The 18,742-nt window shown below is 38.0% G+C and overlaps 1 protein-coding gene across 1 annotated transcript; it reads left to right on the top strand.

The window, feature by feature from the left end:
* The first annotated feature begins 15,149 nt into the window (after positions 1-15,149).
* Positions 15,150-18,547, top strand: LOC145784525 (ceramide kinase-like). Its single transcript, XM_082596362.1, has 2 exons — positions 15,150-16,522; positions 17,456-18,547. Exons 1-2 carry the CDS (start codon positions 15,284-15,286, stop codon positions 17,939-17,941), a joined length of 1,725 nt encoding a protein of 574 aa, XP_082452488.1. The 5' UTR covers positions 15,150-15,283; the 3' UTR covers positions 17,942-18,547.
* The last annotated feature ends 195 nt before the right edge of the window (positions 18,548-18,742 follow it).

The raw sequence follows: 18,742 nt of genomic DNA, 5'->3' as shown, positions 1-18,742 counted from the left end.
TTAGTACAAAAATAAAAAGGTCTGGCAGCACTACTTCTAAAAATATAGTTAGGCTAGGTAATTTGATGACAAAAATATCTAAGTTTAATATATTCTAAGTTTGCATACAGACAGTGACGTAGGATTCAAAGAACCCAATTAGCCTAACAGTTCGTATTTACATTGATTCAATGTCTGAATATTGAATAATATTCAATCATCGGATTTGCAGAAGGCGTCGTTGGATTTTCAAAAAATCGCCGAATAAGAAACTCGCCGAAAAAGGCTCTGGCCGAATAGGGAACTCGCCGAATAGTAGCAGAACCTTTTTATAAAAGTAACCAAACAAAGCTAAGCAACACCTTAACATTACAGTACTTTTAACAGGTATATATAACATGTTTTTGTTAAATGTTGTGGTGGTGTTGCTTAGCTATGTCCATTTATGGTTGAAAAAGTACTGTGACCTCCTCACCCGAATTGTTTTGTAAAAGTACCGGTAGGCTATTCACCAGATTTATATAAATTCATATTTTGTAGTTGCCCAAATCAAGATGATGCATTTATGGATATTATGAAAAAAATTAAAGACTTTGTACATTTTGATGCGAGGCAACTGCATCATGCCAATTTGGGCAGTTTTATAAATAGACTATGATCAGATAATTTCATATTTTTTGTTGCCTTAATCTAAACGATACAGTTATGTAAATGGGAAAAATTAATGAATTTGTTCATTTTGGGTAAACTGCCTCACGCTAATTTGGGCAGTTGCATAAACAGACAGACTAATCAGTTTCATCAAATAATTTCATGTTTTTAGCTGCCCAAATCAACACGATGCATTTGTGAAAATTAATAAAATTAGCTATATAGCAAATTTTGTGTTTTGATTTGGGCAGTTTCACAAAAGTATTAGAGACATATTTTGGTGGCTGCCCAAATTGGCATGATGCAGTTGGTTAAATGCATTTCATACTATAGTTTGATCACCATGCAATACAATACATCAGTACGGGTGTGCCAAATGAAAATTTTGCGGCACATTTTGTAGTGTTTCGTCATAGAAACCATTGTTACGTTTCACTAGCCTATCGTTTGTACTACGTGCGACTGTTACGAGCAAGGATGCCAGAGCTTGGTTTTTCCACCTAGATCTGGGTTTTTTTGACTACATCTGGGTTTTAAGTTTTTTTATTTTAAATTTAGGTAAATCTAGGTTTTTTTGGTTTTTTAACTTTGTACAGAGCTTGCACGGTATTAAGGCACTGGGATCTTTGATAAATGGTCCACACTGCAACACAAAAATGATAAGGTAGGGGAAGGTCTTGACCTACGAGCCACTTTTTAGATTTTTTGCGTTAACTTTTTTTTTGCCAAAGGTAGAACGCTCAAATTTTTAAAGGATTTAACATAACTATTGGGGCAGATCATAGGCAAGTTTCAGATCAATACCTTTAATAGCGCAACAGTTATAAACATTTTCCTGAAAGTTTCCAAAGTGGTTCAAGGGTCATGCTGGTAATGACCCATGAACCACTCTAAATGACCCATAAGCCACTGCAATTAAATCAACCAATTTTGTTTGATTGCTGTTATGAAATGTACTTTAGACGCAAAAAAACACAAGCATACAAAAAATAGCCTACAGTAGGCTACAAAGGTACTATTAATGGACCAACTGAACAACCCCCCCCAGCGAAATCCGTAGTTTTTTCGCCCCTCCTAACATAGCTCAAAGTAAGGGTGGAAGAGGGAAATAGTTTGGCTGAGCACAAGTGGGGGAAAGATTTCAGCAGACTATTTTCCCTCCCCCACCCCATTTGGGGCGTTGCTAGGCAGGACAAAAAATCTACAGATTTTGATGGGGGGGGGGGGATTCTTCAGTTGATATCTGATTAATAAAACACATTAGATGCTGCTAAAGAAATTGTCCTCAGTTTATGCATTTAACACAAAACCCAGGAATTCATAGACAAAACCTATTCAATGTTGTAGCAGGTTCAATCTACAGAGAAATGCTTGATCCCTTGTGTCCATATAATGGGGCCACAAGGATTTGGTGGAGGAAGTAACAATACGACATCACATATTTGCACAGAGTGAATGTCTCCAACAACAGGTTCAACAAAATCATTTCCCTTCGGATTGCTTCTCAAAAATGACACCTTTACATCATCTTTTTCTTTTGTGATCTTTCCCATATAGTGCACGTCCCGCTTCTCACAAAACTTATCAACCACAAAGTTCCCAATGCTAACCGTAGTTTCATCTTTCGAATCATTGATCGTGTCGTCCACCTCATTTTCATCCGAACTGTTGTCATTAAGATGCAGAATAGTTGCATTTTCAGCTTCACTTTACGAATCGTCTGACAGCACTTTAAAAAGATTTCTCTTTTTTCTTTGTCCCATCTGAGCAGATTTTCTTGCAGCAACCTGGAGGCTTACATCTTCAGCAGCATTGAGTGTGGTAGCATTTTCTGCTGCTTTAGCCGGCGAGTCAGTGAGGACTGCTGATTTTACTCGCTTAGGCCTACGGTTTGTCATTTTTTTTCTCAGTTAAGCATGTGGAAATGGCCTCACCTGTTCTGGTGTTATGCCTGCCTTGTTTGTGCTGCATAGCGTGGTTCGGTCAACATTGTTATCTCTTGCTGCTGCACGTATTGCTTTCTTATTCTGGAGAACATCTAAGCTGTGCCATTGACATCAAAGCCAGTGAAGTCTCCCTATTTTTTGCTTAACTTTGGTCTAGGTGACGTGCTTTGATTTTTATGCTAATAACATATAAGTAGGCTAAGCTATAGTTTATGTAAGCTATAAATGTAAATTTAAAAGAGATTAAAAAATTATTAAGTCATTGTGCAACATTTTGAAAAGAGGCCTACAGCTTTGGTCTGTTCGTTTAACTACAGGAACAGGCTAGTACTATACTGTAGTAGTAGTAGCTGAGTAGGCTAGCCTACCAAGCTAAATTACACTTAGCCTAAACCTTACAGCAAATACACCTATAGGCTACAGTCCTACATACTATGACATAAATGGCATCACCCATGAACCATGGCTCAAGAGTCATGCTCCTAGGTGGCTCATCGGTCAAGACCAACCTGATTGGCATGCTTTGCACCAGAACTAAAAAATTAAAGCAAGTTATTAGCCACAGTCTGACTAAGATTCAGCACTAATGCCTACCATTGCATATCCGAAATACAGCTTCCTGCACTGAGCTAAACTTTAGGTGCCAGAACAAAAAATCAATGGCACCAAATATTTACTCTGGAAGGCTCAAAACAGTAATTTCTTAACAACTGAAAAACGCCTTTCAGCTCTAACCCAGAATTTTCCATGGAACCTTCTGAGTCATTAGCAAGTTCAGAAATGATACAAGTTGGCGCTAGAGTGCAACAGAATTTTTTTAAAGGGGGTGGCTCATGGGTCAACCCGGTTCATAAGTCAAGACCTTCCCCTACTGGTATAATGTTTTTTGGGAGCTGGTATACAATTCAATTTATTTTTTAAGTCCCCCCCCCCCCTTGGTAACTCATGACAAAGACAGGACTCGACCAAACATATTGGGTGAAACTACTTTACCTTTGCTTTACGGTTCACACACTTCAATCCACATGTTTTGGTCAATTCCTCTTTGTCATGAGTTACCAAGGGGAGGGGGGACTTGTGTACCAGCTCCGTTTTTTGCATCAGCTACTGCAGTCAGTGAGGTACAGGATGCTGAAGAAGGGATCCAACTTTATGAAAATGTGGATGACTAAAAATTGGAGTAGTACAACTATTTGTGTTACTGAACATTTATTTATTGTGAATTTGAATTATTCTTTTCAACATTATGTTCAAATGAAAAAGGCTAAAAAGTTTATTGCTAAGAACCAAGTTATCGTAGTTGTACACCAAACTGTAAGCAGGAAGCAGGCATCGTGATTCTCCTCAGCCGCAGTCTTCAACTCACACAGTAAAAAGTTTAGTTCAAAAGTCAAAACTAACCTTAATGGCTAGCTTATACACTCATACATCTAGTCAGTTTTAGAAATTTTGGTTAAACACACACTGAACCTTGCTAGCTAGACGCTTTACCATAAAGGTAATTTTGAACCAAAATCTTTGCTGTGAGCCCATATAGGCCTACCAAGCTCTTGTTTTTGTATATATATATAGTTAAATTACATACCGTATATATTAACTACCATACCAACATAAGCATGTATACTGTATAATTATATATACGTGTTACTATTTGTAGCTTTCTGAGGCTTCTGTGTAATGATTTAAAATGGTGCTGAAAGCACACGCAGGTTTTTTTAACCGCTTTACTACATATTTTCTGGACCTGGGTTTTTTTTGCCTCATCTGGGTTTTTTTTAGCACACAATCTAAGTTTATTGGAAATTTGTCGCTGGCATCCCTGGTTACGAGACTAGAGCATGAGATAGATTCGCTAAGAGAAAGTACAATAAAGTGGTCTGTGTGTAATCTATTAAAGTGTGGTATATCTAAGTTAATCAAACGGAAATACAACAATGGCGACGAGGATTTAAGTGAAAGATGGCTGAACAAGTTACTGTAGCCCGAAGCAACCCGCTGGTCTGCGAACTAGGCAGTCTCAAATCGTTTCAAGTGCAAGGTGATCCACATGGTTTAGGACAAAGATGGAAGCAGTGGAAAAGGTCATTTTCTCTTTTTACAGTCAGTAAAGGAATTGCAGACGATAAACAAAAGCAAGCGTTGTTGTTACACACAGCTGGAGAAGAGGTTCAAGAAGTTTATTTCAGCCTCGTGGACGAAAATGACGACAGTAAGTCTTTTAACGATACTCTAGCAATTTTGGATGAGTACTTTTTGCCTAAATGTAATGTTCCTTTTGAAAGATATAAGTTTCGGCAGCTGACGCAAGCCCAAGACGAGACCATTGACAAATTTATTTGCCGTTTGCGCCAGCAAGCAACGTTGTGTGAATTTGGAACCAATAGAGATGACTACATTCGAGATCAAGTTATTGAAAAATGTGCTTCTAACATATTGAGAAGGAAGTTGCTCGGAAAAAATAATCTAGTCTTGAATGATGCAATAGTTATAGCAAAAGCTCATGAAGATGTCGAAAATCAATTAAAGACAATGCAGCCTACGTCATCAGTTCATGTCAACGAAGTGCGCCACCCAGAGCATCGACGCGCATTGCCTTCAATTAAGAAGGAAGGGAAAGTATGTTTTGCTTGTGGTAAGACTGGACATTTTAAGTTTGATCAACAATGTCCAGCAAGAGGCAAGCAATGTAACAAATGTGGCAAAGTCGGACATTTTGCTTTACAATGTCGAACACGGTCCCGAACGAATAGATGTGTGACGTCACAATATCCTTCTGACGTCAAGATGAATCGGAATACGCCGTCGCGGAGACCAGTGCAGCGCAAGTCCAATACCAATACATCAGAGGAAGAAGAAGGAAAGACTTTTATTTTCGCAGAAAACGAGGAGAGCAACAAAGAAGTTTTCAACTTACAAGGGACACGTAAGAACTCTTGTACAATAACTTTGAAAGTTGGTGGTGTAAAATTATCTGATGTTTTGATCGATTCAGGTGCTGCCAGTAATGTGATTAGTAAAGATACTTGGGAATGGTTAAAATGTCGTAATGTTGTTGCCCAATGTCGGAAATCAGCTAAATCTTTGTATTCATATGGGAGTACTACACCGTTACCTACACTAGGTACTTTTACTGCAGAAGTAATTTGTGAGGATACTAACTGTGCCTGTGTAACTGATTTTATTGTAGTTAACTGTGATGCACCTAGTCTCTTAAGTAGAGATACTGCAGAAAAATTGAGTGTATTGCGTATTGGCCCTTCACGTGTAAACAATCTGTGCAATGATGTTTTTGATAGTTACCCTAAACTGTTTAATGGGGTGGGACTTTTAAAAAATTATGAATTAAAGTTACACATTGACACATCGGTAAAGCCCGTAGCTCAACCAGTACGTAAAGTTCCATTTCAACTTAGGGGTAAAGTTGAGTGCAAATTGCAAGACCTACTCGACGCAGACATCATTGAAGAAGTTCCCGAGGGACCTACAGGTTGGGTTTCACCCGTTGTTATTATCCCAAAGCCAGATGGGGATGTACGATTGTGTGTAGACATGCGTCGAGCGAATGAAGCAATCATCCGGGAACGACATCCCATTCCAACAATTGAAGATTTGTTGCATCGAATGTATGGTAGCACTATGTTTAGTAAACTCGATTTAAAGTGGGGTTTCCATCAAATTATGTTAGAGCCAGAAAGTCGTTACATCACAACATTTGTGACGCATAAAGGACTTTATCGCTATAAACGTTTGATGTTTGGAATCAACTCCGCTCCAGAGAAGTACCAAAAGATTCTGTGCGATGTGTTGAAGAAATGCCAAGGAGTAGCCAACATCGCAGACGATGTAATTGTGTACGGGAAGAACAAAGAAGAACATGATCAAAGATTGATTAATGTTTTAGAAAAACTACGGGAAGCCGGATTAACCTTGAACAAACATAAATGCCAATTTCGTTTACCGAAGCTGACGTTTTTTGGACACAATCTGAGCAAGCAAGGTGTCAGTCCCAGCGAGGAAAAAGTCGCAGCAATACTGAATGCAGAACCACCGAAAACTTCAAGTGAAGCAAGATCATTTATGGGATTGGTTCAATACTCTTCTAAATTTATTCCAAATCTTGCTACGATCGCTAGGCCTATACTTGATCTGACAAAGAAAGAAGTTAAATTTGAGTGGAAGCAGGAGCAGCAACAAGCTTTTGAACAGCTGAAATCATTGATGACCAAAGCTAATGCATTAGCATTTTTCCGAACCGATTGCAAGACACGCATTATTGCAGATGCATCACCAATCGGTTTAGGAGCTGTTCTTACACAGCTACAGGATGGGTTGTGGCGCGTAATTGCTTATGCGTCAAGGAGTCTTTCTGACATTGAGAAGCGTTATAGCCAAACAGAAAAGGAAGCTTTAGGGTTAGTTTGGGCATGTGAACGCTTTAATCTGTATGTGTTCGGGAAAGAATTTGAGCTGGAAACAGACCATAAACCTTTACAGTTTATTTATAACAAAACGTCCAAACCCTCTGCCAGAATAGAAAGATGGGTTTTAAGGTTACAAGCTTATGATTTCAAAGTTGTTTACAGACCGGGACGTACGAACATTGCAGATGCCTTATCAAGACTCAACTCCACACAATTAAAAGAAGACGGTTCGCATGAAGAGTACGATTTTGTGAGGTTAGTAGCAATAAGCAGTACTCCAGTTGCATTAACACCGCTAGAAATTGAAAGAGAGTCTGCTCGTGACAAGGAGTTTGAAGAAATTCGAAAATATGTCAAATCTGGCGATTGGTCAAAGTGTTCTCAATTTAGCTATTTACATGTCAAGGATGAACTTTGTTGTTATGGTGAATTAATTTTAAGAGGAACACGACTAGTAATTCCAAAGTCTTTGCGAGAACGCGTTTTGGAGCTCGCACATGAAGGACACCAGGGAATCGTTAAAACTAAGAATAGACTACGCACGAAAGTGTGGTGGCCTAAAATGGACAGTGATGCAGAGAAGTTGTGTAGGAAATGTCATGGTTGCAAAGTGACAAGCGAATATGCAAGACCAGAGCCGATGACAAGAGTGGTTCCTCCGAACGGTCCATGGCAAGCTTGTTCTGCTGACATTGTTGGACCGTTGCCAAGCGGTGAAAACATTTTAGTTATTGTAGACTATTACAGTAGGTACTATGAAATAGCTGTCTTGAAGTCTACTACCACTACGAAAATAATAGACGCAATTGTGCCTGTGTTTGCACGATTTGGTGTGCCAGTTTCTTTGAGAACTGATAATGGGCCACAATTTGTTTCTTCAGAGTTTGAAAATTTCTTAACCGAGTACGGCATAAAGCATGAAAAGTCGACGCCATTGTGGCCACAAGCAAATGGAGAGGTGGAGCGACAAAACAGAACGTTGATGAAAGCGATCAGAATTGCACATGTGGACGGAAAAGAATGGAAAGAGGAGATCAGTAAATTCCTGATGGCTTATCGATCGACACCACAGTCATCCACTGGTGCATCTCCGTACTATTTGATGTTTGGACGAGAAATGAAAACGAAACTTCCAGAATTGTGTCGTGAGCCACAACAGTTCGACGAAGAAGTCAGAGATCGTGATTGGGAGAACAAATTGAAAAGTAAAAGCTATGCTGACGAAAAAAGGGGGGCTGTAGAGTCGGAAATAAAAATGGGTGATGAAGTCTTAGTTAGAAATCCTAAAACTTCTAAATTGTCTCCTACATTTAAACCTGTCCCTCAAACAGTTGTCTCGAAAGAAAAGGGTGAGGTCACTGTTATGGATAAGGATGGTATTGAACTAAAACGTAATTCGTCTTTCTTTAAGAAGTATATCAGTCCAGACAATAGTCCTTGTGAAAGTGAGACTTACGACTCACCACTAGTCACTGTCGATGAATCAGATTCAATGAATCTATCACCCCCACGTTTACAAATGCCAGAACGTAGATCTTCTCGCTGTATAACTAAACCAACAAGGTTTAATGACTATGTTCTCACATAAACATGTTTACTGTATGTGGTAATATTGTGTAGTTCTGTTTTTACGTGTATTGGAGTAACCTACCACATACTAACAATTTTCTTATTTGTTTATGTCTTGCTTCATACTTGCATATTAAGGCATATCGTCGAAATAGTAATAGCCTGATCTGATGTTCTATGTACATACCGTTTATGTCACCAATTGTTTCGTAATTGAGTCGCCACTAAAGTGCAGCTGTAGCAGTTCATAAAAGCTCATTCATATTCTTGTTTTTCAATGTTAAAGCTGCATTAACTATTGTGATCTGTACCGTATTTTAAAGTTTAAAAAAAAAAAAAGGAGGGATGTAGTGTTTCGTCATAGAAACCATTGTTACGTTTCACTAGCCTATCGTTTGTACTACGTGCGACTGTTACGAGACTAGAGCATGAGATAGATTCGCTAAGAGAAAGTACAATAAAGTGGTCTGTGTGTAATCTATTAAAGTGTGGTATATCTAAGTTAATCAAACGGAAATACAACACATTTCTTGTGCAAATAAGAGGCTGTACTTAGTTTGATAGGTAAAAGATATTAATTTATAGTTTTTCTTAATTCATGCAATTTTGTAGCTTTTTATATAGCAATTTTTGCCCTAATAATTGCAAGATTTTGCCCGGATTCGCGACGTTTTGAAACAACAGGGGGGGCGGCTGCCCCCCCTGCCCCCCTGGCTCGTACGGCTATGCCTACAGCTATCCCACACAGGCGAATACCATTTCTCATTCGGAAAAAAGTCAACACAGAACTGAAATACTTGGAAGACCATGATATAATTGAAAAAGTCAATGGTCCAACACCTTGGGTATCCCCCATTGTCACACCACCAAAACCAAACAACCCAGAAGAAGTAAGAACCTGTGTGGACATGAGAATGCCAAACAAGGCTATACATCGTGAAAGACACATCTGCCCAACTGTGGATGACCTTATTCATGCACTAAATGGGGCCAAAATGTTTTCAAAGCTAGATCTGAACAAAGGATATCACCAAATTGAGTTGGATGATGACAGCAGATACATAACAACATTCTCAACTCATAATGGGTTATATCGCTACAAACGTTTAAACTTTGGTGTGAGTTCAGCAGCCGAACTTTTTCAAAAAACCATTCAGCAAGCACTCGATGGCTTACCCGGTACACTCAACATTAGCGATGACATCATTGTCTATGGAAAGACTGAAGCAGACCACAACAAGAATCTTGATGCTTTATTGCAACGATTGCGAGAAAAGAATCTCACTCTGAACAAAAGAAAATGTGAATTTAACAAAACAAAATTGGAATTTTATGGATACACATTTTCTGACAAAGGCATTTCTGCACTAGACACCAAAATAAATGCTATAAAGAATGCTGCAACGCCAAAATCAGTCGGTGAAGTGCGAAGTCTACTGGGATTAGCAAACTATTGTGCAAGAACAATCAGAAACTTTTCAACAATCACTCAACCGTTGCGAGAGTTAACACATCAGAACACAGAGTGGAAATGGACTGCTGTGCATGATGACGCAATACAAGCTCTCAAAGACAGCCTGACAGGGAATGAAGTCTTAACATACTTTGACCTGAACAAAGAAACAGAGCTTATTGTAGATGCCAGTCCCGTAGGACTTGGAGCCATTCTCACTCAACGAAGCAATGTTAACGAACCGGCACGGATTGTTGCATACGCAAGTAAAGTTCTCACCCCTGTCGAACAAAGATATTCTCAAACTGAAAGAGAAGCACTAGCAATTGTTTCGGGCTGTGAACATTTTCATCTGTATCTATGTGGCATGCAAAAACCCTTCAATTTGATTACAGATCACAAGCCATTAGAACTCATATTCAGAAATGCATCATCCAAGCCTCCAGCAAGAATTGTGCGTTGGAATTTAAGATTGCAACCCTACAATTTCGTTGTAACGTATAAACCGGGAAAAGACAACCCTGCTGACTACATGTCTCGACACCCCGTGGGAAGCACACATTGCACTTCATTGTGTGATGCGACTGAACAATATGTGAACTTTATTTCTCAATCAGCAATTCCACTAGCAATGACAATTGATGATGTCACAAATGCTGTCAAAGGTGACGACACAATGCAGAAAATCATCAACATCATCAAAAGCAACGCATGGAAATCTGCTATGCAGAACCCAGATCAAGACATCAAGCCATACATTCCTATCAGGAACGAGCTGACATTAACAAACTCTGATTTAATTCTTAAACAGAACAAAATCTTTATGCCGCGAGTGTTAGAAAAACAAGCCGTCACTCTTGCACACCAAGGACATCAAGGCATCGTGAAAACAAAAGCATTGATTCGAGAAAAAGTTTGGTTTCCTGGCATTGACAAAACTGTTGAAAACGCTGTTAAAAATTGCATTTATTGCCAAGCTGCAACCGTTAAAAACACTGTTGAACCATTAAAAATGTCACCATTGCCTAACGCACCATGGACTGAACTGTGTATTGATTTTTCTGGACCGTATAACACTGGTAAATACTTGCTAGTAATTGTCGATGAGTATTCGCGATTTCCTGTTGTAGAAATTGTCAATTCTACCAAAGCTTCATCTGTGATACCGGTAGTTGACAAAATTTTCTCTATGTTTGGAATTCCACTTGTGCTTAAATCAGATAATGGCCCGCCATTCAATAGTTACGATTTTAAGCAATTTGCTCAACGTTTAGGTTTCAAACATCGAAAGATAACTCCGTTGTGGCCGAAAAGCAACAGCGAAGCTGAACGCTTCGTGAAAACACTTAACAAATCTGTTCGCATTTCAAATGTTCAACACAATTCATGGCAATCTGACTTGAATAACTTTTTGAGAAATTATTGAGCTACGCCACACTGCACGACCAGAACGAGTCCCGCAGAACTCTTGTTTGGGAGGAAAGCTAATATTACGATTCCTCAAGCTCTCACTACTGTAAATGACCAATCGTTGAGAGAGAAAGACACTCGTGCAAAATGTAAAATGAAAAAATATGCAGACAAACGTACACATGCTAAAAATTGTGATATTTCAATTGGTGACTTGGTTTTGTTGAAAGTTAAAAGAGAAAGTAAACTATCACTCCCTTATGGATTGCGTCCTTACAAAGTGACCAACATAAATGGTTCGATGATCACTGCAAAAAAAGGATCTCATGTGGTCACAAGAAACTTTTCATTCTTCAAACCAGTCACAAATGACCTTTGTATAGATTGATGACAAGTATGTTTGATTAATTCTTGTTCTGTGTAAAACTGTAATTCGAGTAAGCAACGTTTTGTTATCATCAGACTGAAAATTTGTGACAACTATAATTTATCGTACTCGTTATATAAAAAGCATACCCCTTAATCCGAATCTACAACTTGGGGAGGATTGTAGTATTCATGAGCCCCTTTCATCTATATTCTCATATTGATGTTGCATGAACCGTTGTGTATTTATGTTACTTCGCACATGTAAACGGATTTTACAATTATTAAAAAGAAACTGTAAGCAAGCAAAGTGTACTAGTGAGTAAAGGCAGAACATTATAGGTCCCAGGTCACTTAAATTTCAATTCATACATTTGAAACGTTTTTACTTGCAAAATCGAAATGCAAATTAAAGAAAGCGCAACATGCCATGCCAAGAATATAGGCTACATCACTGATGAGTTTCTGTTTATAAAACATTATAAGTAATCAATTAGTTGCAAACGTATTATCACATCATCGTCGTCTTTTGGTCACATTAAAGTATATTGTTCTACACTTGTGAAAAGAGTTGTTCGTTTTTCGTCATTTTTGTTGCTAGCCGAGGTCCACAGGAAAGGCTAAATTGAAATTAGGAGAGGTTAGCATTTTTGGACGTAGCCTACAGACTTTCGTCGTCGTTTGAACTGCTGGTAACGAACATCCATTTTTTCACAACCTCAGCTTTACGACGTCCCAGGATGGGGAGACTCAGGTAAGTTGGCCCAATGGGCAAGTTTGCCCACTCTAAATAATTTTTTAAGTACAATAGTTATTGTGACCTATCATACACGGTTATAGGCAAATTGTTCGTAAGCAATTGTTCGTAAAACAATTGTTCGTAAACTGTTTTTTGTAAAATGAAATCTGTAAAACAATTCTTCGTAAAGCATTTCTTCGTATACATCAAATTTTAACTGCATGCAAGAAAAAATGCTTTAGGAATCCACAGCAAAGCGAAGTACCAGAACGAAATCAAAAAGAGCCATCATCACTGACACTCCAGAGAAAGAAAGGATTTCATCACTGCGAAAGAAAAAAGTACCAGTGTCTTCCAATCGAGCCAAAGTATCAGTGCTTACTAAACGAGCACAACAGCTCTCTTCCAGTAGCGACAGTGATCTGGCCATGTCTCTCCATTCCGACACTGAATATGATGAGGAATCATCAAGCGCTGAAGACAGCAATTACCAGGAAAGGCAAACTGCAGAAGATTGTGGCCAAGAGTCGCTTGCAGATCTTTTAAAAGTTGGCGATCACATCATCGTGAAGGTATCCACAAATGGAAAACGACACCAAAATTTTATAGCGGTTATTACAGATGGACCAGCTGATGATGGTGATTTTGATGTCAAATATATGAAGCGCTCTCAGAAGATTACGGGTGTTTTTTTGTTTCCAGAGGAAGATGACCTGGCATCAGTAAAAGGTGCTGACATCGTCCGTATTCTGTCTGCGCCAATACCTTGTGCTGCTACAAAACGTCTGTCTGGAATTTTTAAGTTTGAAGGAAATCCTGCACATTATGGATTGTAAATCTGTAACTGACAAATACTCTTCACTTTTGATTTTATTTTGTGCATTTATTGTCCAGTAATTACAACCTATTGTCGCAAAATCTCTGTACGCTCTAATAAACAGAAGAAACAGTGATATTAAAAGTAAAAATCAAGTTAATTGTACAGCACCTTTAACAATATTTTTTTTAAAATGCGTGTCCCATAGGTACCCAACCATGTCCCATAGGTCCCCATTCGTGGGGACCTATGGAACACTTGAGTCACGTTTTAAATATATAAAAAAATATAACAAATAGTTATTGAAATCTTCTTATTTTTCGCAGTTAGGTAGAGCGTGGACTGCAGTATTAGAAAAACACTGCTTTGGCCACCGTGTGCTGACATGTATCGCTAAATTTCAAAAACTCTGAATTTGGTTCCATAGGTCCCCTACCTCCCTATACTTCTACATAATTTTATCATTTATTAAGGTAATCAGAGTTGCCAAGTAATCTTAGAGGATTTCAAATCTACGGTGCTTCGTAAGATTGATTGATTGAATCTTTATCCTCGGATTGGGAAAGCTTCTTGCAGAGCTTAATCGTGGCACTTTTGCATACTTGTAGAGACTTTGAATCACTGATGCAGGCCGGTCGCGAAATTTTTCTTCCACGAGATTTCTGTCTCATTGATTCTAGTCACTCAAAAAGTAAGATTTTCCGAAAGTGTTTTGAGAGATTGGTTGATTCAGATTGCGAAATAATTATTTGCCAATGAAATTCTGCAATGATAATAAAATATAAGCTTTCCTTAACCCTACTTTTTTTGAAAAGCTCATGTGCACCCCAAAAATTAATTTAAAGAAAATAAAAAGTTTGACTTCGACGGGCGTCGAACCCTCGTTCTCACGAACACTAGGCAGAGGATGAAACCACTGAACCAACCGTGCCAACGAGAAAATGTTGCATTCACACGGTTTTAATACAAACTTTTACCAAAATATGCAAACAAGACAGAAATCTCGTGGGAAAAAAATTTTCGCGGCCGGTCACCGAGATTGGCAGAGTTAAGTTTCCGATTGTTGAAGTTTTGTTGCAGGGAAGTCCTTAACGTGCGTTGCTCAAGCGCACGCCCTGAGAGTCGAACCAGCGCCGCTTGATCTTGAAGTTCTTCGTTCCAGAAGTCACACGCTAACCAATTGAGCTATTGGGGCGGACAAAAATTAACTTATCAGTTTCATATGCAATTAAAAAGGTTTAGTCTAAAACTTGATTAATCTATGTTTGTTTTTTTTTTAGAATTTTGTGTTTATGTTATTTTCTTATCTTAAATATTTTTTTGGTGGAACGTTGTGCCTTTCGGTAACATTGTTTTAAATGGCAAAATCGTCATTTCTGTAAGGTGGCAGTTGACTAGTAGCCTCGATTGTATGGTCGTCTTGTTGTCTCCCTGTTATTATGGGAACATGTGCAACTTATGCATTGTAGGCTACGGTGCCTATACCGTATATTGCTTGCATATTTCAAACATGTAGACTAATATTTTCTTGTTTCTGACCAATAAACCATTGATTGATTAATAATTTTAGTTTATTTATGGTCCAGTACTTCACTAGTGAAACTGTAAATTAAAATTTAACACAAAAAATGTCCTAATGACTTGCTAATCGTTTGACACAGTATATAAAATTGGTCAACTTGCCATTTTTTGATCGAATTTTAGTCCACCCAACAATTGTGTTGAAAATTTTAAAATTATCTGGCAGCACTACACTGTCTGTATTTTCTAGAAATTCGGCGAGACGAAAACGAAACTAAAAACAGTAATTTTCAGCGTAGATGACTTAGAAGTTTTCTCTGTTTTAAGTGATCTGTTCAGCTTGGTGGCTAGCGGATATTTTTGAAATCATCAGAATGGTTTCAAAACTATTTAATTGCTAAACCCAGCAGAATGTCAGTCAAGCAAACGTATTTTATGCTGGACAGAGCTCTTTATGTACTTTGTACAGAACATGGTTTCATTCATTTGAAATGCACAACAGAAGTTGTATCAAATACACCTCTTTTGTCTTCATTTGATAAGCACATCAAAGTTAGCAACATTATATCAACAACATATGAAAAAGAAAAATGGGGAGTGGATGAAAGCAGCGAATATGATTATAAAGCTTTGTTTATGATACTGCAGCAAAAGTTGTGTCATTGTTTTGCCTTCAAAATTCATTACTGGATCAAATTACCAAATCATTGTCGTAAATTTAAAACCATTAAGCTCTTTACCCATCAAGAAAAAAACTGTATGAACTTAAATAAATTTATTCAGAAAGAACTTTCTTTATATATGGAACAGAATGCCATTGTCCGACCACGAAATTTATTGATGTTCATAAATCCGCATTCTGGTAAGAAAGAAGCAAAGTCAATTTATGAGCAAATTGCTTCTCCTTTATTGGACAAGGCCAACGTTAAAAGAACAGTAATATTAACAACCCATAAAAATCATGCTAAAGAATATGTTGAATCCAATGATATATCTGCATATGATGGTATTGTCACAATAAGTGGCGATGGGACATTGAGTGAAATTGTGAATAGTGTTTTAGTGGCAGAACAGAAAAAACAAAACATTTTACTTGATGGAGAAAGTGGTGCCCTCAGCAAGCCAGCCAAGTATGCAAAAGCCCCAATAAAGTTTGGCATCATTCCTGGTGGATCGACAAATTCATTGAACATGTCCTCTCAAGGAACAACGGACCCTGAAACAGCAACATTGCAAATAATTTGTGGTGAAAGTCATCCTCTTGATGTATCCTCAATTCATGATGATCAAGGACATTTTCTTACATTTTTTCTCCTAACTTCAGTATATGGTCATCCCAGTGAATTCCATAAGTTGAAAGAAAAAATGAGAAGTATTGGTCCATTAAGAGTTCTGATTGCACTATTACTTTCTTTTCTTAAGCTGAAGTCTTACTCATATGAAATTCGTTACTTATTAGATTCCTGTGGTTCACCAAAAATAGATTTATGTGCTGACACCACAAAGTGTGTATATCCATGCACAACATGCCATAGTGAACCACAGCTATGTTCTCAAAGTCATTTATCTGGAGATGAACAGGTGAACCTGAGGAGTTCTGTAAATGAGGAAGCAAAACATCTTTTTGAAAAGTCAGATCAAACTTGGAAGGTACGTAAAACATGTTGATGATATATCATTTTGCTTACATTATAATAGCCTATAGCTTGGCTTTGTTTTTGTTAATTAGACAATAGAAGTTCAAATTTATTATAACTATGATAAATTAATTGCTGAAAGGAAAGCACTGGCGTGGTGTAAAAAATTGTAAAATGTAAGGAAGTTTACTTGCAACTAAACCTTAAATTTATTATCTTTTTCACTATTTATCATCATAAATAAAATTAGTTTTTCACCTATTGACTTAATACTTACTACCGGTAGTCCGGTACACGTTTGGATTTTCATCAGCATTATTATCTTTTATACCAATAGTTATATATTGTTCATCTGATGAGTATAAAAGCAGAAACATGATTGATTGATTGAATCTTTATCCGTGGACTGGGAAAGCTTCTTGCAGAGCTTAATCCTGGCAGTTTCGCATATTTGTAGATGCTTTGAATCACTGACGCAGGCCCGGTCACCGAGATTGGCAGAGTGAAGTTTCCGATTGTGGAAGTCTTGTTGCCAGGGAATTATTCCATCCATTAAATGTCGCTGAATGGAGAGTAGTCCTTAACGTGCGTTGCTCAAGCGCATACCCCGAGCGTCGAACCAGCGCTGCTTGAACTTGAAGTTTCTTCGTTCCAGAAGTCACACTCTAACCAACTGAGCTATTGAGGTGGACCGAAAGAAAGAAGTTGTTTTATTGCTTCTTTGACGTTTCGCTCACCAAGACAATTGACAATGCACATCCTAAGAGCAAAAAACATCAGTGGTTTGAAGCCTCTACAAGTATGCAAAACTGCCAAATGTTATTAAAGCTGTATTGGAAGCTTTCTTCCTCCCACGTTAAAGATTTTCACAATAAAAATATTTCAGTACTAGATTTTTATCTGACTACACACAGTTCTTGTTTTAAATATTGTATATACTGTGCAGGCATTGTATGGAAATCTGATCAGCACCACTTTGATGAATACAACATGCAAGTTCCCTGAGTGCCCTGATGGGCCGTCGCCGTCTGCTCACCTCGCAGACGGCTGCATTGACTTTGTGGTTGTAGAGAAAGTTCCCTTCCTTTCATATTTGGAATTCTTGCGAGCCATACCTGATGTTAAGAAAAATCATTTTGCTTTCCCGTTTGTCAAGTGCCATCGTGTGAATGCAATACATTTTCATATCTCTTCTAGTGATGAAGTATCGGCTCAATATCGTGAAAAAAACACGAAAAATACGCCATCTCAGTCTTCATTATTCCAGCCAGAAAAAGAAAACTGTTCTTCAGTGGGCCGACTTTGCAACTGGTCTGTTGATGGAGACAGGAAGTTTGACAACAGCAATATGACCTTATGGGTTCACAGAGGTTTAATAAATATATTTTCAAGGGGATTTGAAGACAATTTGTCGATGGAAACGCCAGTTTAACTTTTATGATCGTATGTATCGTATGTGATTTCTTAATGTGTTTTTCCTGGTGCAATTAACAAAATCGTAAGCATATAGCCTGAGAACAAAGTCATATTTTAACTTTTTTAATGGTTCTACGTCATATATTTTGGTTTATTGGTTATAATTTGCCACTATGACATATATATTGTTTTCAAATTGAAGTAACGTGTTCCAGTGTCCACTGTCATTAGTATTTTGTTGCTTGATTTTTATCGTGAGTCTTCATTGCTTTACTTGCATTCATCTCAAGTGGCGGTTAAAGAGTAATTTGTTTTCCTACCAACGAAACACACGTGTAGAGTTTAGATGTTAATCAGTGTAAAATAAAATTGATTTCCTGTGCTATATTAGAAAGTTTAATCCATCGCGACCTGTAAACATAGGCTTTGCTGCAGGGAATCTAGGCTTGGTGGACTAATCCTGTCCTAGATCTCTACAGCATAATAAGTGTCATAACAAACCATGATTAAGCTTATTGTATTGCTTCAGTTTATTTTCATCCGTATTCAAAAACACCGCACCATTGAACAACGCTCTTTGTCGTCAAATCTCGTCGTTTTCGACGAATAGAAAAAGGCTTTACGTTTGTGATTACATACGCTTGGCGGAGCTATAGAGCTTCATTCAGAAAGGCAGTTAAGCCCTGTAGAATGCAGATTATTTCCAACTTCAAAACTTTTGCCATTGGCTGCGAGTCACTGCCAAAAATTTGGGTCACGAAAGTGTAGGGCATAATGACTTCTGCAATAATACCAATGTGGAAATGCGTAGGCTAAA

Source organism: Aplidium turbinatum, chromosome 15 (assembly GCF_918807975.1).
Source record: "Aplidium turbinatum chromosome 15, kaAplTurb1.1, whole genome shotgun sequence".
Classification (NCBI taxonomy): domain Eukaryota; kingdom Metazoa; phylum Chordata; class Ascidiacea; order Aplousobranchia; family Polyclinidae; genus Aplidium; species Aplidium turbinatum.
This window is presented reverse-complemented; position numbering and strand designations above follow the sequence as displayed.